Source organism: Lutzomyia longipalpis, chromosome 1 (assembly GCF_024334085.1).
Source record: "Lutzomyia longipalpis isolate SR_M1_2022 chromosome 1, ASM2433408v1".
Classification (NCBI taxonomy): Eukaryota; Metazoa; Arthropoda; class Insecta; order Diptera; family Psychodidae; genus Lutzomyia; species Lutzomyia longipalpis.
Window position 1 is genome coordinate 32,245,072 of NC_074707.1, and position 26,476 is coordinate 32,271,547.

General features: G+C 36.4%; 3 protein-coding genes and 1 long non-coding RNA gene across 5 annotated transcripts in view; 1 reads left to right on the top strand and 3 right to left on the bottom strand.

Moving 5' to 3' along the window:
- The window catches only part of LOC129786104 (protein AAR2 homolog), a 211,345-nt gene that overhangs the window by 153,320 nt on the left and 31,549 nt on the right, over nucleotides 1–26,476 (top strand). The window lies entirely within an intron of this gene.
- On the bottom strand, nucleotides 31–4,691 carry LOC129786031 (differentially expressed in FDCP 6-like). 2 transcript variants are annotated; one of them, XM_055820800.1, is made up of 4 exons: nucleotides 4,487–4,691; nucleotides 2,871–3,141; nucleotides 2,461–2,649; nucleotides 31–1,504 (listed from the first exon to the last, which is right to left on the bottom strand). In XM_055820800.1, the coding sequence occupies exons 2-4, from the start codon at nucleotides 2,967–2,969 to the stop codon at nucleotides 83–85; spliced, it is 1,710 nt and encodes a 569-aa protein (XP_055676775.1). In that variant the 5' UTR covers nucleotides 2,970–3,141; nucleotides 4,487–4,691; the 3' UTR covers nucleotides 31–82. The 2 variants fall into 2 exon arrangements, with proteins under 2 accessions (XP_055676775.1, XP_055676776.1); XM_055820801.1 differs by having other exon boundaries at nucleotides 4,434–4,691.
- Nucleotides 8,849–12,873, bottom strand: LOC129786196 (uncharacterized). Its single transcript, XR_008750102.1, has 3 exons — nucleotides 12,428–12,873; nucleotides 12,223–12,368; nucleotides 8,849–9,533 (listed from the first exon to the last, which is right to left on the bottom strand). It is a non-coding gene; the product is annotated as an uncharacterized LOC129786196 (long non-coding RNA).
- Nucleotides 13,590–21,279, bottom strand: LOC129785941 (plexin-B). Its single transcript, XM_055820610.1, has 3 exons — nucleotides 20,018–21,279; nucleotides 14,656–19,955; nucleotides 13,590–14,175 (listed from the first exon to the last, which is right to left on the bottom strand). Exons 1-3 carry the CDS (start codon nucleotides 20,545–20,547, stop codon nucleotides 14,144–14,146), a joined length of 5,862 nt encoding a protein of 1,953 aa, XP_055676585.1. The 5' UTR covers nucleotides 20,548–21,279; the 3' UTR covers nucleotides 13,590–14,143.

Consider the following 26,476-nt stretch of genomic DNA (forward strand, 5'->3'; position numbering starts at 1 on the left):
AAATTTTCCGAGCACCATGTGAAAAAAATCTTGGCAGTATCGAGTTAGTTTTATTTTGTTAACTTTTATATTACAAAAGAGTCTAGCGATTTAATTTGGTTGAAATTATTTTATCCGATCTCCTCATTGCTGATGCTTTCTTCTCCGCCATATCAGCTCCTGTTGTTGGTCTCTCTCTCGTGGATGGCATAAAGGAGAGAGCTCGTCGTACGCGACTGCCCTCCCTCGTTGTAGGTGGCTGCATGTTCTGGAGTCTCGCCTCGAGCATCTCCTTTGTCTCCTCTGATTGCTTTATTTTGCAACGCGAGAGATTCAGCTCAATATCTAATCTCTGGCGTTCCTCCTCGAGTTCCTTGAGACGCTTTTCAGCTTCCTTGAGTTGCTGTTCTTTCTCTTTTTGCTTTATCTCAAATTCCATCCTCTTCTGTCGTTCCTGCTCCAAGAGGAGTTGCTGCTCTTCCTGCAGTTGCTCCAGCTCAGAACGTTTCTCCCATTCGTCGGAGAGGACACGAGCCTGGAGGGCACGGACGATTTCTTCATCTCGCTTTGCTTGAGTCTCCTCCATGAGGAGCTTCTCGAGTGTGAGCTTCATGTCTTCTAGTTCGGCTACACGTCGAGAGTCCTCCCTTGCGATTGCTTCCAACTCTTTGGCTTGGGTTTCCGCTGCCACACGTGCCATTTTTTCACGTGCCAATTGCACCTTTGCCTCCTCAACTTCCTGAATGTGCGTACTACGTTCCAATTCCTCCTCGCGTCGTTTTTGCTTGGTGGCTTCACGCTGCTGTCGTCGTCTTGTTGTGAGATCTCTCTGGAAGCCCTCTTTGCCTGCCGAGTAGGTAATGGCTAACTGCAGTGCTGCAATCCACTGCATACGGGATCGATGATCATGAGCGGCTAATTCGAAGTTTCGCTCTCCAGACGTTATGATAAATCGCTGGACTTTGTCGTGCTTTCCAGATGGAGACATGAAGGGCTTTACCATGCAATTGGAATCCAAACAGATGCTCCCACAAAGTTCCTTGAGATGTGGTGTCTTGTAGTAGGACAGCTCACATGGTTGTAGAACAAACCAATATTCTCTTAGGGTTGGCAGGAGGTATCCTCGTCGTAGGAGATAGCCTTTCTTGATGATGTCTTTGATGTAGATTTGGTAGATTTCATCAACGGCCTCGTAAAGGGATTCAATGCACTCAAAAGTTCCCTCACGAACCTCCCTGAACTCCACAAGTGATAGGAATTGCTCAAAGCGATACGTAAGATCGGAATTCACGAGATATTCATACTTCTTCTCCGCTTCGTAGTCTAAACCCAGTAAATTGAGTAGTTGATGTACAATCTGGATGGCTTCTGAGGAGTGCATGAGAACCTGGCAGTTTCCATCACTCCGAACGACAAGATCGCTAAACATACAAAAGATTCGGAAGAGTTTGTAGATTGCCTCTTCGGGATAAATGCTACTCTCGCGCTGACTTGTGTACTTCTGTCGACACACCAGCCAGCAAATCTGAAAAATATTGAGATCACGAATGTTATTTGCCCACCGAAAAAAATCCCATAGACAGCTAATTAATCCATATAGTGCATTAATCAAACCATGCAAGAGGTGGTTTTTCTTCAATTGAATTTGCGTGGTTCATTTCTTGAGTAATCGCACCATTTCTCACTTTTTGGATCATTTGATTTCTCTGTCTCTTTGTATATTATTTATAGGTTGAGATTTTTCTTGTTCTGTCTGTAAAAATCTTTTTCTTGTTGTAATAAAAGTGGGATGATTGTTTTTCAAAAAATTCAAAACTATTTGTTAAAAGTATTAAAAAAAAATTAAATGAATAAAAATCAAAATTTCATCTTAAGAGAATGCCAACAATCTTTGCACTCTTATGTGATTTCTCTATATTATCTCTTGGAGATACAGCACAATCTCATCACAATTTAAATGATAAGAAGTATCATTAACATTTTCCCTGATTTTCTTATGTAAATGCAAGAAGCCATAAAACGTTCTGCCCAAAAATTCTAAGAATGCGATTTGGACCTAAGATTAAATTCTGAAAAATCTTTGATTTCTCGATAAATGATTCTTATCAAAATTCCTTCAAAAGAACCGATTTTGGGAGAATTTACTTTTTCTGTTGAAATCTTTCGTGATGCCTATTCACCAGAAATCTCTTAAAAGAAAAACTAATTGCATGGTAAAAGGTTAGAGATGAAGAGAGAAGATGAAAAAGAAGCATCACTGCATCTTAATCGCATTGGAATTAACGTGAAATTCTCAAGCGGATATCTCACAGAGTGACTCATTTATTTAAATGTCTGAAGGAGTCCACAAAAAAAGAAGAAGACCCCGCGGAATGTCTTTTTCTCGCGGAGTGTGTTACTCAAGAGTTTTGCGGGTCAAAAGAAGCTGAGTGAGCCAAAAAAAAGAAGCAAAAATAAAGCTGTGACAATACGATGGGGTACCTCATCAATTTTGGCCTCGTGATTTCTCAATTGGGAGAGAGTGAGTGTGTTGGGAAGGCACGAGAACACCTCCTGGGCCAGGTAGAACTTGAAATGCTCAAAATTGAGTGTGGCCGTCGACCGAAAGTGATCCAGGCCCCTTTCCACCCCATATAAGTCGAGTAGAGTTGCGAGATTTGCCGTCAGCACCTTAAACGGAGAAGCGAGAAATTAGCTAGAGGTGATCACTCTGAGTATATGCGCGGTGACCATGAGCCGGAGTCCAACTGAGCCGGGGAGTAAAGTCAGCGCGCCTCCAAGAGCTTACGCCCACCTCACATGGCACCAAAGTATGGCCTTTTGGCTGCTTGTGTTGCAGAATGTGCCCCCGGTATGCAGCCACTGGCTCATTCCACCCACAAATGCCTCACCTTTAGCTTTGTCTTATTCACCATGCCATCCTGCTCCTGGTGCAGGGCACTAAATGCATGCCAGATGCTATTGGTAACATTTCGCAGTAGCACAGCCATGATCACGCACCGCCTGCGGTGGCCCTCGTGTGCACACGATCGCCACTACCGCGTTCACCCAACAAAAAGGTCCCCTCGTTAAAAGAGCTGATACAGCAAGTCACCACGCACGGTACAGAGATTCGCGCACACACTGCCTCCACCACTGATCTCTCATGCTGGTGTCGCACAACTGGAGGAAGACAGAAAAAAAAACACACGCGAGAGACCATCAATTTGGTGTCTTTCCCAAAAATGACCCACACACGACACAAGGTGTTCCTCTTGTGGGGCATCTCACTAACATTCCTCCAGTACCTCATTTACTCTTTAATTTAACATGCCGCAGAAAATTGTTTTTAATAACAATCAATACAAAAATATTACTGTAGTAGTTGCAAAGGTCAGGATACATATAAACTTATCTTGATCTTAAAAACGTATAAGGCTTTAAATTGAAACGAGATTTTTATTTGGATGCTTCTCAAGAGAATTTTGTAGGATGATTTTTTTAGTATGAGAGTTCAATGGCAAAACTTAAATCACCTTCCGTAAAGCAGCTAAAAGAAAATATAGTACAAAAGTTTTTAAAGAAAGGGACTTGTCTTTAAAATATTTTTATTAATTATTCATTGCTTTTAATCAAGAAAATTAAGAGGATATTTTAATTGAAATTCTAATCTTTTAAAATTCATTCTCAGTGTTTTTCTCATTTATGATTTAATTTTGGGATCTATTTTTAGCAGTTTAAATTAAAATTTAATTAAGCAATTTTGATTATTTAGAGAATATTAAAGCTTTTTCAGATCTAAGACTAAAATCAAGATTTTTTGCTATTAAAATTTTCAACGTAAGTTGAGACTTAAGTCCCAGATTTGAGGAGAGTATAAAAAAACAAATTTAACCATTTAAAGTTTAAGCTTTTAATTTAAAACTTTATCTAATCTAACATTATACATAGAAATGTTTTCAATTTCTCTTTTACTGAAGCAATATCAATTACTTTTGAAATTTCTTATCGAATAAAACTAAAACCTTGCGATTACTTAAAAGACTGATAATTATATTTGTTTATTTTATTTTGTACTGTTTAACTTCTGAATATCCACCGATAAGAATTTATTTTCTTCGTGCACATTCTTGAGAATATTGTCTGGAAGTTTTATATAAGAAATAACTTTGCATTCGCAGTGATGATTCATGATGCGGAGAACAATTTTGTTCTCATGAATAATTTTCATAGAATGTTTTTTTTTGGTTTTATGTGAAATTAAAAATCCAAGAATGGATCACTATAATCACTTCCACGCAGCCACTTTTTGTCACGGTCAATTGATCACGAGCACAGGTAGTGCCAATCCTTAGCGAATAGCCCCCGTATGAAGGGGAATTCACTGTGAGAAAGACAAAATAATTCGTTTTCTTTCACAAAAGTGCAAAATAAGTACTGGAGGAGAGGACTGCCCAAGGTTCCTCATTTATTACCTAGTGTATGTATTTTATAAAATAAGATTCACACAAAACACCTATTTTCTCACCGAATTGTCTAGTTGTGCGTAAATCACAAAGGAAAGTCAATTCCTCTTCTTTTTTTTCTACTTTTTTTTGGCGACAAATAAAAATTGCCTCCGCGTGAAAAGGCGTTGAAAAGAGGCAAGAATATTTTCTGATGGTATCAGCAGAACGCGATCGAAAAGTCGACTAAGCTGTAGCGACAAACTTGACGGAATGAGTTTATCGCGATGGAAGTTGGTGGGGAATTAAATGAATCACTTGAGTGTGTGCCTCTCTTTTTTTCTACACATTATATTGGAGATCTTGTGTGTAAATATTAAATGCTTATGGAGCCGAAGGTACAATTTAATAATGAAAATCGCACACGGTGATCGATAGTGCGGCTACAGATGGGTGGGGGGTACCTCGCGCGCACGTTTTGCAATAATTTTCAGGCTGCAATTGAATTTGTGGGAAATGCTGTACGTTTTGCTTTTGTTTTGTGCATTTTGTGCTAAATGAGAGAAGAGAGAGAGAGACATTATTGCATAAGTTCTTCACCTCCTATTCCTCCAGCAACGCCAAAACCATTTACATTGCGAGGAGATAACACAAATTCCATTCTCTCTTACTCCGGCTCATTAGTGCTCCAAAGATACTTCTCTTTACTCACCTCTCGTTGAGGGGTGAATCATCGAGAAATGAGATGTTCCCTGATGAACCCTGAATCAACACACAGCATGCAACTTAATAACCTTTCACGTGTAGTATTCATCAAAGAAATTCATTTAGAGGATATATAGGTCATGACCTCATTCGAGAAAACAATCGGTACAATCACAATTTCGTAGAAGATCAAATAATAGTAAGTAATACCCAAACAAACTTACTATTTTCCGATCCGCTAACGATTTCCCTAGAAATGTAAACAATGACGTAATTTTGCTTTTTTTTTTCTTTAAGAGTCTGAAACATTTGCGCTTATGTTTCAACGGTAAATGACAAAGTGCTGAGAGGTTAAAAGGGTCTTTCTGAATCGAACCAATCCTAGCTGTCTTCTTTCGCATTAAGAAAGCTTAGAAACTTCTGAAAAGGCTTTTAGAAAAGCTCAAAATTTTTATAAGTATATTACAAAACTAAATAGAACTTAAAGAAAATTTATAAAGGACAGAATGTGTTACAAAAATTCATCAATTAACAACCCTTTTATTTTAAATTACGAATTGTATCATGCATCAGGAGTCGATTCACTTGATCTTTTGAAGAAAGACCGATTGAGAAAAAAGAACTCAATGAATCTCACATTCGGGCAGATCTTTGAGTTTCAAAAAGACAAAAAAAAATTAATGGCCAGTGAATCTCACTTGTTACGAAATGTTATGGTGAGAGAAAAAAATTGACAAATTATGTACAGCAAATTGAGATAAACGTTATCATGTAGCAAAAAAAATCGTTGAGCCTTGTGCTGAAGGGAAAAAACTCAATGGATCGATTTGAAAATAATTATATTCTCAGAAAAAGTATTTACATTGTAAGAATTATTTGAAATAATTAAAAAATAAGAGTTTTATCTCTAAGGTGGACATTTTTGTCGTGTTCTAAAATTGTATGTTTCTTTCCTTCCTTTTTTTCTTTCTTCTTTACTTTCTCCAAATTCTTTTTCTCAATTTATAATAATTAGTAAATTTTCATTAGAGTTTTCTTTTCTCATTTCTTTATCAGTTTTATTATCATCAACTTTTCTAATGTCTATGTTATACTCGTCTCCCCATCATACTTCCTCTACGTTCTTTCACACCTCTCCATGTGCAAAAGTATTTGTGTGTACTCTTTTTTTTTTTCTTACTAAAAAGTTTCTCATGCTTATGTTGGGATTTAGCATTGAAACATCTCCGTCTTTTCAATACAAATTGACCACATATGGTATAAAGAAATAATAATGCTGTACGCTAATGTTGTTGTATACGAAATTATCTCTCGCTCGAAGGAAAAAAATACATAATAATGGGAAATATTTACAAAAGAAATATTTCAAAATACTATTGCATCTGTGCAAAATAATCAAATGAAAATCATTTTGTATTTAATCAAAATATTGGAAATATTTTGCCCACAATGAGGTTGAAATGCATAACTCTAATGCAATAGGAATTGCAATTAAACTGGGATTACTTTGAAATATTTCGCGTTATATCGCAAAAAATTAAAGTTCGATGTAAAAATCTAATTTATGTAAAATATTCATACATATCATATATCGCTAAACTCTAAAATCGCTAATGTACGTATTCATTATTCTTTCACTATCATAATTACGATTTTCTCCACTTTTCACTCTCTCTTTCTATTTAATCTGCCATGGATTAAATTTGATTACTAAAACATTGTATAGTGTCTATCATTTATACGTTTTGCCTTATAAGTAATTTTTTTTATTAAAAACAACTCACAATATCTCACATTTAATATATATAATTCTTTTTCCTTATAAATATTGCGACTAGGAATGTATAGTAATAATGATTTTCTTCCCATTTCTACAGAGTGGAGACATTGATGTGATTTTTTTTAGGAATTGAAAAAATAAAAAGTTCTTCAATTTCCCTTACATGGTCAAATTTTTCTTTTTTTATACCAAAAAAAAAGAAAACTAAATAAAAAATACTGCATATACAAGAAGAATTAGATCAAGCAAGAGTGAGTTTATGAGACAAATGGGTTTTAACTCAATTGGGATAATTTTTCAATCAAAATTAGTGAAGAAATTTAGATTTTTTGATTATGCTCGACATTTACATTAAATCAAAATTTGAATTTATTATATTCTTTCTCTATAAAAAAAATCACATTAAATAATTGCAAAAATAGAGGTAAAAAAATAAAAATTAAAAAATAATATCACTTTAAATGATTTTCCACATCAAGTGCCCCACTCTGTATTCGCTAAATAATTTCTTCCATAATTCTTTTCATTTCCTTTATCGATTCTACATAAATTTTCAGAGATTTTCAGTTTTTTATAATTTGTTCATTTTTCTGGCGCATACTTTTGTTTTGTTATCTTTTTGCGAAAATGCCGTCTCAAAAGTCTGATTTAGAAATACCATTACGATTCTCCCCAAAATGGACGCTAACACTACTATCTGGCTTATGTTTGCACAATAGAATGTGCACATAAAATAAATAACCTTTTGTAAAATAGAACAAAGATAAAAAAAATCATATAATATACCATTTATTTCTTAGCATAGGTTAAAATAAAAGTATAAAATGCACAGCAATATAGGTATAGAGAGCACAAAAATTTAGGGCAGTTGTTTGAGATTTGTGTGTCTGTGTTTTAGTGGTGCAAGGAATTTACGATGGAAATAATCAGTCTTGACATAATTTTATGTCTGTAAAGTCCGTCTTTTATTTTCCGTTGTTTATTTCGGAAGGAATTGTTGTTTTGTAATTCTTTGCTATTCTCACTCTCATATTTTTTGCACGAAGCACTTAGAAGCAAATTCAAAATATATTTATACCTTATTTATACGGCAATAACAGGGGCCTGACAAGAGCTCTATTTCCATAGGAATTCAGTGATCCCTAGGTATCCCTCGACTTTCGAGAAATGTGTCACCCAGAAAAATGCCTCAATCTGAAAAATTCTACCATCACTGGATAGATAATTTAATATTCTATCGATTGAGGAAGTTTGGTGGGTGGCACATTCCTATTAATGCACTAATATCGACTTTAAAAATTTCAATGCACTTTTTAGAAAAAAATGACGACATTTTCTTCCTTGGTGACAACCGCGCCATCTATTGATGAGCAAAAACTATGTAGCTTCGAGACCTTTAACAGTTTTTGACATAACCTTACTTTTTTGTTTGGATTCTTGATTTTCATCATTTTCTTTGTGTTAAAGCTTATTTTTGTGCTTTAACATGACTAAAATACAGTAAAAGTTAGAATATTTGCCTAAGTGATGTGTAAAGTGCTCCCGATTTGTGATACGTGACAAAGAAAATGTTTATTTCCACAAGTGAAAGTTGTAATGCCATCCGGAAGACTTTGTGCAAGAAAAAATGGGGATTTCTTTGTCGCAGGCAAATTTCTGATTGCAAATTGGAATATCAGGCGAATCTTGAACTGACAAAAAGTCTAGGTGCCCCATGATTTTGTCAGGAGTCATGTCCGGTCATCAATTCTCACCGAGGAATGCGAAGTATTAAAATCTTGAGGCTGCTAGAGTGAAATATTTTTAGAAAAGGCAAACAAACAACCTATTCAGTTCTCAAGGGAAGGATCAAGGAGACTGTAGCGCCTATGAGAAGATTGATTCACAACACTGAAGCATAATAGAAGTACTAAAGAATGACCAGAAAAGCAGATTACGATTTTATTTAACGTCACCGGAGATAAACTTGTAGTGCTACAGTACTAATAAGCGAATCCTGAGAAGCTCAATGTCCAGGATTAATTGAATGTCGGGAAGAAGCTGTTCTCTCTTGAGAAGTGGAAAATCTGTCTGACTATTCCCAATTCAGGAAATGCTGTGAACACTCATAACAAATAATTTCTAATTTAGGGTGAAAATTGGAATTTTATTTGTCTACTGACTTTAAAAAACTGACTTTTATGTAAGTTTCAATCAATTTTAAAGAAAAAAGCACTTCTATTATCTGATTTCCTTTTTATTGTTCTTTTAGCTCTGTCGCATCTGTATGATCAACATATTTTTTCCGGAAGATTGCTGTTGTGTTTTCTTCGTTGCAATAGGCTCACTCAAAACGAATTGCTCAATGTACGGAATGAGGGCAGTAATTGTGAAGTCCTGAATGAGATGACGCGGTTTATGTGCATCGCTGGCTGCTAGGTATATCCTACGTAGTACTGCTATTGATTTCTCCACAACTAATTATGATATATTTTGATTCTTAGGTTGCAAAATAGGAGTCTCAGTACTGTGATCATTGGCGATATATCTCCTGCATTTCCCCGCAGGAGCTACAGTGAAGGATGTACCGCTACATCGATGAGAATTGCCAGAGTGCAGATTTAGATCAACTTTGGGGTGATACCTCAAATATCACAGTTAAACTTCTGGAAATATTCAAAGAAATTGAATTTGATTAGAATTTAGAATAATTTTCTCTGCATACCATGTTTAATGATTCAAAAATTTGCTGAGAGTTCATGATGTGATCGTGATACTAAATCGAAACTTTATAATAGCATCTATAGAAATGTTAATGTACAGTTTGCCAGTTAAAAAAATGAATACAAAATTTTAAATTTAAAAAATAAATATGATTTATTTTATAAGTTGTAAAATAATTTAAAAGAGAATAAAAATTCTAATGCCTCTTTAACTATATTTTTTGTAATTTATAATGCTGCTCTAAAAGTTATATTAGACTAGTTATATCCGACCGTATGAAATTCTTTTTCTCCCCCAAATTCTCTTTTTTCCACCAAATTCACATTGAATTGCTCCCCATTCGCTATTGGGGATATTGGGATGTGTAAGAGGTGGTACAGTGACCATGGGTGATGGTCAATTTCTTAGATTTAACACCTCATGCATGAGAATTTTGATTTTTTTTTGCCTTTTTAATTCGAAAAATAATTCAATTGAAAAAACCTTGCGAGCCTTTTCTTGACTATGATGATCATGGTGGTTATTTACTCCATATTGCAGATGGCAAATGCTGAATTCTTGCAATTTAACACACAAATTTATTCAAAGAGAATCTCTTTAAAATTTTACGATCATTTCTATTCTCTCGTTTCCACTTTAATCTAATGGTAATGCGTGGTAACCCTGAGGGACAGTGTTGTAATAAGAGAAAGAACACATGGTGAAGAAGCTTCAAATGTGGTTTTTTAGGGCCCTAGAAGGGGTGGAATGGTTACATATATGTTGATAAGGAGTTATTGAACTGAACATGATCATGGTCTTTTGATATTTGCAGATGGCACTTTTAAAATTTCTTCTTTCAAAAATGAAATTTTACAATTTTTGAAAAAGGTTCTAATGCCTTTTTTTCCTTTCTCAGTCCTTGGTCAGAGTTGAAGATAGTAATTTTTAGCACATGACTTTCCTTTGAGTTCTTTATGTGCTTCAATTTCATTTTTAGCTTTTTATTAGAAAAAAAAAATTATAGGGAAATTTTAAAGTTAAAAAACCAAAATTCAACAGCAAAAGAATAACTTTTAATTGCTGACGAAAATTTAACATCTTACCATCTGCAACTCCAATAAAAATACCACGACATTTTGGGCTGTGAAGAAAACCTACAAAACACCAATGTCTTCTAAAATATTAAATTCATTAAATTAAGTCCTCAATTAGAATTATTTTTTTCTTAAATTATTTTTTTGAACCAATAATGATTGTGGCTCACAGTGACTATCTTCTACAGTCAGTGGTAAGAGTGCCAAAGAAGTGCAAGAAAAAATATTCTTCAAAGTTTTATCTGCAAAATACCTCATTAATACCAAGCCATTAGTCTCCGAAAAACTTTTTTTTATCTTAATTTATAAAAAAAGTTCTTCTCAAACAGGAAGCGCATTTACAGAAAACAATTACAAAAAATTTCTTTTTCATAAAATAAAAGTCATTGTTTAGCACTGAAGAATCTTTTCAAAAAATAGTTTTCTTTCAAAAAATATCTTTAAAAAGGTATTTACAGTGGGACCCCAGTACAACGACCACTCGGATGTACTCTTCACACTCATTATTTTCAATGCGCGAGAGTAGTATAACCAAGCGGTCGTTGTACTGGGGTCCCACTGTATTAAGAAAAATACGCCCTTTAAGGAAAACTTTTTTCTTAAAACGACACATCACGCAAAATGATAGCTTTTGTATTTTGCAAAAAAATATATGTAATTATAATTTTTTTTAAAGAAAATTATTTTTCTTGAATAACGATTCATGTATGGAAGTGATTTTTTTTTAAAAAAGAGAAAACAGTTCTCCAAAAGCTCAAGAGGCTTCAAACAGAACCTAATAGAGCTCTTGCATCATCTAGATTTTTTTTATATCATAGATATGTTTTCTTGTATTCTACGGTAGAAAGACGTATTACAAGAATTCGTAGAGGGCTTAAATAATTTCAAGTTCATCCCTGATAGAGTACTAAACATCAAAATTAGAGTAAAGGTCAAATTTATTTAATTTTAGTTCTTAATTTCATTCATATCGTTGATTGACAATTCTTTCCTTAAAAAATCATCAAAACCCCATTTACAACTTAATTTTTTGCAATAAAATGTAAAAAAATATTTGTTAGGGTGTACTTGGGGTGTACAATGTGCTAGTATTTTGATCATAGTGTACAGAATATTACTTTGAAGAAGCAGGACAATATCATTACACAATCCAATGCTAAAGCAATTATAATTATGTAACAAATATAAAACTTAACTTTTTTTAAAAAAATATTTGAATGAAAAACTATTTTGAAAGTAAAATAAATATTACTGGTGTTTTGCGGGCTTAACGTAGACTTAAATATTACCTTATACATCATCTCATGCTAGTTTTTTTTTTAATTTTTTAAATTTCGAAAAGTATTAAAGTAATTTAGAATATTGAGAAGAACTATCTACACGAACGGTTTATTCTTTAGTATAAAATTGTGAGACAATTAAGAGCCAAATAGATTTCGATATTTTGGTATTGAAATATCCTATGAATTAAGGTCCTAACCCGCCTTAAGTTTATCGAGAGTAAATATGAAAAGAACAAGTTCTAGTAAGAAAACAGAAAATAAGAATTGCATACCTAACTCTCTTCCAATGAGTGAGCTGTATGTTTTGTAGCTAGATGTTCTGTGTCACATAAATGATAGGCCGGAACATCGTGAAGGGCATGAAGAATCTCATCAAATGAAGGATTCCCTTGTTGTATTATTATGAGTAGAAATCCTCCTGTAAGACATGCGATCATGTTATGCAAGAATCAAACCAATATATCTAGAATTACAAACCTTTTCTTACACCTTTTCGAATTTTTCACATTCCGGGAATAAATCCTTCTCTGGTTTTTCCAACCAGTAATCTGCATTTCCTGTATTGAGAATTTCCTCTTGAACTCTCCTAATGCTGAATCTCACTGTTGTGACTTTCTTAGAGGATTTGCTGTAGAAAACAGGAATTTTTCCACTCCAAGATCTTCGTCGGAAAATGTACCAGCAGTGTGGGGTTGTTTATGCCACTGCCCTGCTAAAATACGTTTGCCGGGAAAGGAAGAAATTCGTGGAAAAATGTTCATCCTTGGAACTTTCTCAATGGCTTTCTTCTTAATCCGTCCAAGTAAATGAATCACTGACTGATCACAAGCACGAACAATTTTGGTAATTTTTACAGTCTTATCAAGGTGTATCACTAATTCTTTCTCCAAGTTCATCTTACAAAACACTTGACGGGGAGATCGTTTTTTATTCCCATGAGAAAACCCTGAAATCTATGGGCTGGAGCGGCTGGAGCGGCTGGAGCAGCGTGAATGGGCCCTCTTCTTATTGTTGCTGTAACATTTTATTTAATGAGAATTTAACATGCATTTTTTGAGCTAGAAGATTGCAAATTGAGGAAGACACCCCCGTAGTCTTACCCGTCCCATGAAATCGTACTGATACACTTTATTTCCTTTTGGATTCGTCGTTCCATACAGTGATTACTGTATTCCCGGACAAGGCTGCCGTGTATTGTGGATAATTCTCCATTGCGTTGATCTCACATTTATTTTGCAGAATATCTCTATATTTTCCTGCCATTCGAGTCCTGCCTATGTGAAATTTCCGGGCTCTCTGGTGGTGATCAACTGCCTTGTATGATTTTTCCGATGTATTTTTTTGCACTTTCTTTTAAAAACTACACAATTTTTTTCTAAAATTACTTTCTCTTACTCAAATTACCGGTCTTTATCACTTGGGGACGATAAAATAATTTAAAACTAAATAAATTAATTAAATATTCTCGATTCCGGACGATTTAGTGGAAATGTAAACAAATTTTGAGGTTATGTTAAAATTTCGGCGGTGCTAACCAATAGATGGCGCTGTTGAATGATAGCAGAATTTTTCTGCAAATCGTCCGCCATTAATTTGCTGAGTTCGGGTAAGAAGGGACTTTGTCAGGCCCCTGGGCAATAAATTTACGATAAATGCATTTCATACAATTTATCTATTAAGTACTGATTTTCATTCACTGTATCCAAACGAAAATGCGTCATTTTTTCTTCCTTAAAAAGCAATCTCTCCATGTGTGTAGTATACTAATATAATATACATATCAATGTTAACTATCAATAGTTGATTGTAATTGTAAATTAGATTTATAATGTAATCTAAATGTAATCTGTAAATTGTGTGTTTACCTCCTTCGCCGCATTCAGTATTTTTTTTATTTAAAGAAAAACAAACAGCATCAATCGTAATGATATTCAAATCATTATTTTAAATGTGATTTAAACATTTTTCACGTCCTTGGTGTTCTTTTGTTTTCTCAACTTATTGTTATGGACAACATCCTTATTACTTGTGAAATGTCTGTTGTCATCTTCGAGATGTGGACGCTTCGCCGGAATCGTTGCACTGTCCCATTGTCACCATTGAATTCTTAAGAGTTGCGTATTTTCTGCAATTGATGCTGCCAAGTTGCCTCATTCGGTTGAGATCAATTCGCGGAAGACTTCCAACTGAACGTTAATGTGGCCTCGGGAGACTCGATAGTCCGGCTGCCGATAAGAGTTCAATTTAGAAAATGATAAATTAATATTCAAATTTGAGCACATTCTTGTATATTTTGGGTATCATTTACTTAAAACTTTTTATTACGCATTTGAAGTTGTTTGAAAAATTCCCCATTTGATTGAATCAACACAATCAACAAGCTTTTCAATGATTGCGAATAGAAGATATATTTTTGGTTTATAGCGACAACGTTTCAATGAATCTAAATTGATAAAACTTTAATGGAAAATTCAAACATTTAGATTAAATTTAAATTATAATTTTTATTCAACTATACCACATGAATCAAAACTGCATAAACAAATTGCCTTCATTTGATTATGAATTCATATCACGTATTAAATTTATAAGCATGAGTCCATGAAATCGTTTTAAATTCCGATTTTCTTCTACATAATTAAAAGTAATGATCCATCATCTCTCCATTTACAGAACATTTAATTTAGAATAATTATTTGACTCACCCTCAAGTGTGCAGGCAACATTTTCCAATTTATGAGCCAAATGCATCTTCTTGCAATATGGGTCCATATCGAGTGTATCTAGTATTTGATCACGGTACTTTGTTACATAAATATAGAGCTCCTTCAGGGCAGCTATTGTATCAAATTCATCATTTTGCTGCACAGACAACTCCTGCATTGCAGTTCCCATCTCTTGATCACTTATCTGTGGCAATCGTCCAACTTCCCGATAAAACACTTTCACCATTTCACGATACTGCGGGATGTCTTTGGCGAAGAGGAGTTTATTTGATGGGGAATCCTTACCAAGACGGTGTTCAGTTGTCGAACAGGCATCCATGAATGTTTGGGCAATTACACTAAGACTCGCATCGACTGTGGGTGTTTTGTCAATGTCGAAAATAAAATCGGGATTTTTGATAAAATTCACCCAGAATCGCAATGGCAGTGAATTGGATTTCCACGCGTGCACAACTTCTGGATCTGAGATTCCATGCCTCCGTGCGGCTTCGTCTAGGAGATCAAAGAGCCACTTTACAGCAGGTGGGAGCTCTTCGTTAACATTGAGAATGGTGGCAAAGAAATCATCTACAAACTTCTGAATTGTTCCCTTTGTTGCCAGCAATCTTGTAAGGAAAATTTCAGGTATGGCCTTGTGTGTCCTTTCGAGGGTTGAAAGATGGGCATTCTTCACATTCAGCTGATGATCATTCATTAGTGGCTTCACCAGGTGATACACCCTAGGCGGATGGAGTTCCGAATCAATATCGGCATTTATAATAATGTGGGATTGTGTGTTATTAATGTAGAAGCAGTTGAGGTATGGCTGCTGCTTATTGTAGTTCTCATTCTGTCGTGCAATCAGTGACATTACAGCGGATTCTTTGACCCCATAGTGTGCGAGTGTGTTAAGTCTTTTCCACCCATTGTGTGTCTTTGTCGTAAGATCTTCATCTTGAAGCGTCAAGTGGCCACCTCGTCCATGACGCCACTCCAAGTCAATTTCATGCACTGATGGTCGCATCGAAAATGCTGTATTCTTGAACAGAGCATCGAGAATTTTTGACTTGACCTGAGTGATTGTATCACAATCGAGCACTTTGCAGTGCACTTTCTCATCCAGATCATCCTGAACAATGTGAAGTGTTACCACATGATGCTCTATTTGTTCACGCAGGAGCTTCTCTTCTGACAAAGAATATCTCGCATCGTGCGTGATTGCATCCACCAGTCCCTTCTCGATCTGGTGCTTTATGGCTTTGAAAAGGAGGAAGAGCGAAGATCCTGCACATTCCTTAAGGTAGTCATACATACACAGAGCCATGTAGTTAGTCAGCATCTTCTCAACAACACTGTCTGTTCTACGTAGCATTAGCTGTGGATGTTTCGAAGTTACAGACTTATCAATGAGTCTCAGTAGGAGACACTTAAGGATATCCGTTGCATATGGCATCTTATTCATAAGGACAATCATTAGTAGGGAAGCTACATTAACTTTATCGCGTATGTTGAAAGTCTTTTGTGATTCGAGGGTTTCGATAAACATCAGCAAAAAGTATTTGTTGTTGATGAGCTGTTCGAACTGCAACATTGCAGCGTCGTAGTTTGTATGAGGCGTATTCATTCGTACTTTTGGAGCATTCAAAATTGGATGATCAGTAACACCGGGAAAGAAGACTTTCATAATATAATTGACATGATCCAGAGTTGGGATTCCCGCATTTTCCAAGTCTGCCGTGATATCCGTCATATCAGTTTGTAGTTCGGCGAATGCTTGCTTACATTCCATCCTTACATTGCTTTCAAGGGTGTCCATTTGTATTTGAATCCTCTTATATTCCCTCTCAGCTTGAGTACTTTTTCGGCGATAGACAATTAGTACGATAATAAGTAGAACCACAACAATGAGAATTGTGATTGTAATTACAATCATAGCCGTTGAAAGAACATAGGGTTTCATGAGATCATACTTCAGGTGCCCAATGGGGAATCTCAAACTCCTACCCACCCTCACAACTACTAAAGGCAAATCATTGCTTGTTTCAATGCCATTTTCATCCGTACCCGCTGGCTGTTGCTCCGGAGGAATGCACACAAGCTGTGTAAGTGCTAAGCTTGTAACATTGCACTGCATCGTCCCAATTGTAACATTTACATCGGATTCATCGCTTGCTATATTCAGATTATCTCCTTCAATCACAAGAGACTCACCCTTGTACAATTTCACCCCATTCGCGGGGAATGTGTGGAATTTTGGATCCTCAACGTACACTAATGTACTTCTTAGACTTGGAAAATGCTTATTGAGATCTCTCACTGATTGCACATTGTCCATCACGAAGCGAATTTGTAAACTAAGTTGAGTCTCTTTCTTTAATGCCGCTGCAACATCACCTCCATTTCCTGGCAGAGCAGATGATGAATAATAGCCAATAGTAGTGAAGAGGGATTCCACATTGTTCCTCTTGTGCCTCTTGGTGCCATTGCCATCTGAAGTTGACACACTCATTTTGAGAGCACTAAATTTTCCATTAACTGACGGAGATGGGCACTCCATTTGATGAGAACTTATTACAAAACATGTAGACTTATTGACTCGCTCGTCGTTTGCATAAACTTCAATTTCGGGCTTCTGAATTGCATCGAGATTCGTCCCGTGTACGGTAACCATTCGACCGCCACTAACAAAGCTTTTTAGGGGCTTTATCTGCATTATTCTTGGATCTTGGGTATAGTTGAAAACACTACAGATTTCATCGTAATTGTGATTCGATCGACAAGCTAATGTACGATTGGCACCATCAATCACCAGAGTGAGGGTTTTAATGTGATCCTGCCCTCTAGCTGCTGACGTTATGCAAGTCAATCGACCGGAAGAAGCTTGTGTGATATTTATTTCACAGACATAGTCATCAAGATATGCCATTATGCTGGACCCAACATTGAGATATTTACCAATTATGGAAAGCTTCGTTCCTCCACTTTGGGGGCCAATAGTCGGAGTTAAACCTAGAAGTTGAATATCTTTGTAGTGATACTGCACACTTGATTCCGTATAACCAGCATCATTGCCAACTTTAACTGGAGCAGTCAGTTCGTAGCTAACACTACCAGTTCGGCATTCAATCTTCACGGATATCTCATAATTAACTAGTTCGCATGGCACATCCCCAATTCTGATTTTATCCATAACATCCTCTCTTCTGACACCCAAATTACTCCCCTCGATTGTAATGAGTGTTCCACCCTCAATAGGGCCACTCAATGGTTTTATAATATCAATCCTAGGTCTTGGGCATTCGGTGGTTGATTGTCCCCAATCACATGTCTCATTGTATACGCATTTGTCTCCACACCAGGCGCATTGGTACTTGGGATTTCGTGTAACACAGAGACTGCAGTCAGCGTGCTCTCTATGCGATCCCAAGACATCGCATTTGTAAAGGACAACTTTTGTAGTATCAATGTGATGCACTCGGTTCCATTTCACTTCAACTGTAGCCACATACTCATTAGTCTTTGCCTCATATGAATATACTGTCTTTTCACACACGATATACTTGTTAGCTTCGACACGTGCAGGTAGTCCCATGTTTGCTCCTTCAATTGTTACCGTGCACGTGAATCCCACGTGACCACTCTGGGGTCGTGGGAGGTTCTCCACCTCGAGTCTTATTTCCTTAGCAACACGAATTGGGAGGTAGATGGTTTCATTCTTGAGTCTCTGCTTCAGTCTAGGACATGCGAGTTCGTGCTTAATAACCGCATTCGTAATGGCAGTGCGACATGTTGTTGCATTGTGAACGCATACATTGTCGTATATGCACCAATTGCAACCCCATTCGCTTTTAACACACGACTTGCACGTTTCATGGCGTGAACAGTCAAAGAAGGCAAAATTCCGTGATACAAAATCCTTATTGGTTTCTGATGATCTCACACTGAGCGGAACGAGGACATGGTCCTCTCGGGGCTCAATCTGTGGCCGATATTTGTAAGGCGGTGTCTGGCATTTCAGTCCATTCTCCGTAACAATTGCATCGATTGGCGTGGAATTCCCGAAGACACATTTGTACTTAGCGTTGAATGGAAGTTCCGGAAGGGTGCGAATGGTTAAATGAACTGTTGTCATTTCATCTATGGGTATCTTTTCCGGTTGCACCATCTCGAAATCAATACACTGTTGACCATTGCCCAAGGCCAGCCATCTCGAAGCGGATGTGTCTTTTTGGCAGGCACTCCTCACTGTACACCTCTTCTCAAGGGAGCACCATCCACAGAATGGATCCCTCGATTCAAGGCACTTTGAGCAATCTGTATAGATTCCACAGTGTTCCACGCGAAGTTTGGTAATTTTCTTCGACGAGAGGACATAGAGGAAGTCATGCCTTGGTGAAACCATTGTATCTGGAAGGATTTTACTTCCTCTGTCAACCTCTATCTTTTCATATTGTCCCGCCACTGGTCCTGAAAGCCAAACTTTCTTTATGAATCCATCTGTTGTCCCCAAAAAGGCAACTGTGTGGGGTCCTGTAATAGCCGTTGTGATTGATGTGATGGATTCATTTGGAAAATTGAAAATAGCTCTCGCTGTAATTGGCGCCACGCCACTTATCTTTAATCCAACAGAACAGAAATCATGCACATTTCCAATGGATCCTACCATTGGGCATTTGCCATCATTAATCGTTCCCGAAATATATCCTAAATTACGATCCTTTAGCGTTCCATTGAAGCACATGTGTATATTCTCCGTAAACATTTCCTCAATTTCTTTGAGGCTGTAAATGCACATTGCGGAATTTTCTTGTGGTTCATTGGTGATTTCCCGCGATGGTGAGAAGACTGCTACGAGAACACTATCATCTCTCTTAATGCCCATCTCCTGTGCCAGCCGTTGTCCTGCTACCGTAACTTTGGCATCACGCAGGATGTTGTAGTTAACATTGTCGACCCTACAGAGAATCGTTACTTCTGTGTAGCTATCGTAGTTGGGATCATTAACGCAGATCCGTGCAAGTCGAGTAATGAAACCATTCTCCTCTGCTAGGTGACTTTTCTTCTGTACCACCGCAAAGTATGCATAGTCCGAGGAGTTGAATCCGTAGACGTAGTTTACGAGAAAGTGATCCCTGTATTTAACATCGATATTTATATTTGACTGCTGTATACTGAACTCGGCGTAGTTGAGATCATTTAATTTTCGCGAAGAAATTGCTGGAACATCGTGTCGGTAATCACCGACGTTAGTGAAAGTTGTGCCCACGTACAGGATATCCTCCTTTTTCCACGAAGTGTATCTGTTTGTACAAAAAAGGGTTGTTTAGTTACAAATCATTATTAAATTGCATTGCAAACTCACCTCGATGGCCCAATGAAGGCAAATGTGGATGCATACTCCTCGTTGGCTGCCAGTGGAATTTCTATGTCTTCCCGTGAAGAGGGGAAATTTTTGAGATTGTAGATTTCACAGGCACCCTGTCGGACACTTCCGCACGCAATGAGAGAGTCCCCGACCTCATTTACAATGAGAATTTTATTGTGATTATTCGTCTCAACTGTTTCTACATCATCAGGACATCCGCCCGTGTGGCATTGGGGGCTATCGAGCTTGGGGCCAGTCACAGACTCCCCCAGAAGGCCCAGATTCTTGTTGAACTGAAAAATACGATTTGTGCCGCCGGCATAGAGCACCGACCTCCGTCTGTCGTAGGATAAGTGGGTGAAGTAGCTAGCATTCGGTGGGAGTGTATACTGGGCTGCAATATCCTGGGTAAGGAGTGACGACGATACAGCATGAGTGTTGTATGCAAATAATGACCAGAGTGCCACAATGAAAAAGTGATGCAGGACGGATGTCATTCTGCTACACAACTGCTCCAATTTTGTCATATATATTCACATCCGGGTAGTTTTTTGCTCACAATTTTCCTACCACTTTGGAAGTTCTAAACCAACTTTTTTTCGGGGGTTCCTTTTACTGTGTAGCACACAGAAATAAATTCTGTTCAATAAAGTCTGAATATTTTTTTCAAAGACTACCCTCAACACTGGTCAGTAACTGAATGTAATTCTATGTATTTTGCGAGGATTTAGAAAAGAATTCTCAGACAAATCAGGGGCGGCTCTTTGTTTCCGCCATCGATTGGATACACTCTTTGACAGCAGCAAGCTCCATTGTTTGCACGGAAAATTCCTTTTGATTCTTCTAATGAAATTTCCCAAAAGGAAACATCAAAATCCACCCGTGATGTCTCAATTGTTAACTGCTCACAATACTCACGTGCTATGTGACCACAACAATTTGTTTACATCACAACCAATTAATCGAATAAATGCAATTAATTAACATGGGGCAAAAATAGCTCTTGTGTTGTCAACAACGGCCATGTTATTCATCATGGGTCACATCCACTGTGTAGTTCGGCAAGTTTTTCCACATAACTTTTCACTACACCTAGACAGTCTTTCGGGTGGAATACTTATTAAACACGAAATATGGGATATACTTTACAAACTAGGGTGGTTAATTGGCGATTTTTAATGAGATTTCGCAGCAAAATTCATTAATGAAAACAAACATCACACACCTCGCACTTCCATAATAAATTCTTGGGAAACTGCAAAGTTTTCTTCCAGTTCGTTATGTGAAACATGCCATTGTCGTTATACGGACATTTTGAATTTCCAGTCGTGTGCTTTTAACCCTGTTAGGGCAAAATACTGTTCAGTCTTTAATAAGGTTTTGACTTTTCTTTTTTTTTTTTTAAAAAAAAACTGTTTGGCTGAATTTCAGTAAAGCTGGCAGTTTTGAATTTTTTTATTTGATTTTCTTGTTTTTAAACATTTTAACCTTTTCATTGCCATGAGGGGTACGTGACGGACCCTAGAGATATATTGCGAGCTATTACGACCTAATTCTTATAGCAAAAGAACCAATCTTATGGAAATAAGTTCCTTGATTATCTAAGAAGATTTTGTAAAAATTTCAGGCCGATCTGAGTATTATAAGAAAAGTTATTAACAAAAATGTATAAAGTGAGAATTCAAAAATTGGTGTAACGGTCAAATTTATTCGTTTATTGTTCTAATTTTTAATTATTTTCATCAAAAAATCAATTTAAAAATTAATTTGCTTATTTTGCGAAAAGTCTACGGGGTCTATCAGGTGGTGTGTCGTTTGGGGAAGTGTCATTCGGGTACCTGCAAAAATTCGTGTACTTTGGGGAAGTGTAGGGTCAAAAAGAAATCACAGGTAGGCAGTCCCTCAGGACCATGTCTTTTGAGTAACTATCGCTTATCATAGTGTCATTTGGGGAAGTATAAGTTTGGGATTAATTTTACAGAAGCAAAAAAAAAATGAAAAATCTGTTGTTTTACTTCAGCCAATTTGTTCTTTCTATTTTCTTTATTTTTTAGCTGTGATTCTTTCGAAGAAATGAATAGCACAGCTTCTGTGTACCACCTAAAATGCAATGTTGTCCGATCGGGTTCAAACTTGGTATGAACACGAATTAGGGTCTCCACATTTTAAGAAGAATCTATTTACCCATCTTGGAAGCTGTGGTATCTTTATTGATAGCATCAAGGGCTCTATCAACGTCTACAGCAGCCCTCATATACTGCCTCACAACAGCCTTTTTCTGCACCATAAGTTCTCGATAAGTCAGGCGATAACTCGCGTTGATCTTCTCCATTTTCTTCTCGACGAGCTCAATGTTGGCTTTAACACTCTCCTCCATGGCTGTGGAATGACTGAAATTCTTTGTTACAAATTCGTAAGCCTTAATCACCAAAAACCAGTATTGCTGTTTTTTTGTTGTTGTATGAGCTCCCAAGCTTTTTTTGGGAATTTTTATCAATGCAAAAATCAGCAATACTGGTTTTTGGTGATTAGGGCTCACAAAATTACAACAGACAATTTCTTTTATCATACAGCATTTATTTTGCGGCCACGGACACTTAAAAATTTTTCTTTACAATCTCGGCCAGAGCCGTCATACAAATATCCACATTTCTGTCTTGTCCGAATTGTTCTACAATTTTGTCTATCTTGTCGTCTAAGTTAATGTATGTCATTCTTCGTGTCTTAGCAGGGACTCCCATTTCCCTTTGTCTTAACTTAAACGTTGTGTCGTTAGCGTCTTCTTTTAGAATTTTTGTCAATAAATATCGACCAAAAATAAATTTTTGACCAACGGGGCTTCCCGAGGTTTCATTGATTTTTCGCGCACAATTTAAAGATTTAAGATTTTTAAGATTTAAGTACGTAATGATTTTAACAAAAACATCATGTTACTTAAGAAGTAGTTACCTGCGAAATTAATCCACACTTCCTCAAAAGACACTATGATAAGCGATAGTTACTCAAAAGACACGGTCCTGAAGGACTGCCTACCTGCGATTTCTTTTTGACCCTACACTTCCCCAAAGTACACGATTTTTCGCAGGTACTCGTTTTACACTTCCCCAAATGACACGGCGCCGGTCTATCATTTACCCCATGGAAAATACGCGTGAGTACGTGCTTTCAGCGTACAAAAGGTTAATAATTTTGGGAAAAATAAATAAAATTTCAACCCTTAACTTACCTGTTTTCGTGCATTCAATTCCTTCTATTTTATGTGTTTTCTCATTGGGCAGTAGCTACCAATGAGATCCCGGCAATCAGAGGGTTAATGAACATTATAATTTATCATTGGAGTGTTTTTCGGCAAACCCTTTAATAAATGACACACATATACATACCTTTCAGCGTGGATTATGTTGGCATGAGAACATATTTCTTCTTTCGCACCCTTAATCCTTGCCCATTAATAAAACTCACATTATTTTTAATTAAATTGCCTCTTTATTCATCACAGTCAGTAATCAGTACAGTTTTGGTCGCCAAAAATTCAAAGAAAACTCCTGGAAATTTTCAAATAACTTATTTAACGACATAAAAGCCATTTATTTATTCTTTTTGTGCATAAATCTGGATTTTACTTCTTCAAAAAACAAATTTAAGAAATTCAGTATGGCTTATATGTCGTTAAATACGGTAAACAGTCTTTTCTCATTGAGATGCGCTTTCTCTCCATCCTTAAAGTACAAATTTGTGCAAAATACGCTCGTCCATTCACGCATTTTTCGATTAATACCAAATTAATGCATTTTCTTTTGAAATCTCGCTCAAACACCTTTCATTTTGATAACGATATAAATCTCAGAAAAATCAGCAAAGGATGATCATCTCACACATGAGCTGAAAAGGCATTTCTAAAATCTTTTTTTTTTCTGGAAATAAATTAAAATTCACAAAATGGGAAGAAATAATGGGAAAGAAAAACATTTATTCCTCTTTGTGCTCAGGCGGTTCAGGCTCACCATTGTTCATTAAATGACAAAAAAAAATATACAGACCTCAGTGAACGCACCCTCGCTTCATAATTATTATTATTTTTTCGGAATATATAATACTCACGTCATTCCATCAAATTCATCACCACTCCTGCCTCACAAAAGCACCACATTACTGCATGAATTTTCAGACGACCCCCGAGAGGGTTGATTCACAAAATACTTTTCCCTTCTTCTTTTTTCGGGAACGCTCCGAGGGAAATTCTCTCACAGAATGCACTTTAATGGGGGGAAAAATGCTTGAAGGCAGCTCAACAAAACATCATCCTCATCCGCCACAGAAGAAAAGCATTTAGTGCAGAAAAGAGAGTACATAGAGTGTATGGAAGAGGGATTCACAAAGGGTTCACTGAATTATTATTTTTTTCGGCATAGCACAGCTTAATATTCGTCAAGGGAAGTATCATTGAGAATGTGGTGTACCTACTTATTTCAATTCGTATTTTAAAAATTTTACTAAAATCTTCTAAATTGTTTTTTTTTGCGATTTTTACGCGGTCTTGTATTAAAATAGTTAATCATGTAGAAAAAGTTTACCCGGCTGGACATTTACTGACATTTTTTTTCGTTATTTTTTACCAGAATTTGGATTGAAAATGGAAAAGGCTTGTGGAGTCTAAAAACTTTTTACAGCGTAAGCAATGTCACAGCGAAGGTATGAAGGTTATTTTGCGACTAAAAAATAGCAAAAAATATGACTTTTAGGCTAGCATAGTTTTCACATAGAATTAGGATGCTTATAATTCTGAAGTCAATCTCATCATCATCCTTAATATTTTTATTTTTTATTTTTTTATTTTAAAGCTTTACGGCCCCAGCCTTTTCAAGCCACAAGGCCAATCCTTAATATTAATTTTCATTTCAATGTGTAATTTTGCAAAAAAAAAATACAGCCGGAGATTGTGTCATTGCGCGTGGTAGAAAATTCGAACTACAAATTTAAAAGCCTTTTTAAAAGAAACTCAGGAACCTCACATTACAATAGGTCTTACATTTCCTTTTCTTTTTCTTAAAAAGCCATTTAAAATGGAGCCAGTCAGTAAATCAATATCTTGCAAAATATACGAGTTAATAAAAATTCTCAATGTTTGCCGGCCGGGTAATCCGGGTAAGGCTACATAATTTATTACTGACGTATAAAAATGATTATTTACAGTCTTTTCAGTGAAAGCAGTGGAAGTATTAAGACGTTCGATGGTCCCAGAATATGTTAAGGCGGTTAACCCCGGAAGATTTTGCTGGTCACCGTAGCTAATTCGACTTTTTTAAAAATCGTCATGGAATTAAAATCTATTTTACATTTCGCGATAAATTTTTACCTCTGTGTTTTGGGAATTTCAATTGCTTCAAAGTTTTCGAAAACTTGTAAAAAGAATTTTCTTTGTAAGAGAAATACTGGTAAGTTTCACTTACGGGCTGTGATTCTTCCTTCAGAGGTCAGTCTAAGTGTGATATTTGATATAAGTTTGGTGTTGCAAACTCTTGGGGAAGGCTAACTCGCGCATTGGCTGTGATTCATGGCGCGAGTCATCCTTCCCCAGAGTTTGCACCACCAAACTTATATCAAATATCACACTTAGACTGACCTCTGAAGGAAGAATCACAGCCCGTAAGTGAAACTTACCAGTACATTCCCTTTTCTGATTAATCCATACTTTGCAGCTATCTATTAGACTTTGCATTTACATATATTTAATTTGGCCTCTGAAGGAAGAATCACAGCCCGTAAGTGAAACTTACCATGTACATTCCCTTTTCTGCTTAATCTATACTTTGCAGCTATATATATATTTTACCGTTATATTTTACTTTGCATTTACATATATATTTATATACCTTATATATAAGGCGCCCCGCTTCGCGGGGCGCCAAATAGTTAGCGTACTAATTAAACATGCAACTATATATATTTATATTTTACCGTTATATTTTACTCTGCATTTATATTCATATACCTTATATATAAGGCGCCCCGCTTCGCGGGGCGCCTAAGAATTTACGTGTTAATTAAATAAAAAGTTAAAACCCTTATATGTATCTCCTGAACGGCTCCATAGATTTTCTTAAATGACCTATCGTTGGAAAGGTCTTGACCTCAGCTATAACATACTGAAATTTTAACGAAATGCATAGTACAGTTTTTGAGATATTTAGACTTAAAAATTTTGGATATGCAAAATATTGACTTTAGCGCCTCTTGCGGTCATTTCTCGAAATTGTAATGTTCTAGATATTTGTAGGGCTTCACGAAACCTTTCATTTGCGCTTGAGTTGATCAAGATCGGACTTGTAGAACCCGAGATATGACATGCCAACTTTGGAAGGCTATATCTCGAGAACGGCAACATAGATTTTCTTCATTTTTGGCATGAAGCTAGATAATATAGTCAGCTATAACATACTAAAATTACATCAAAAT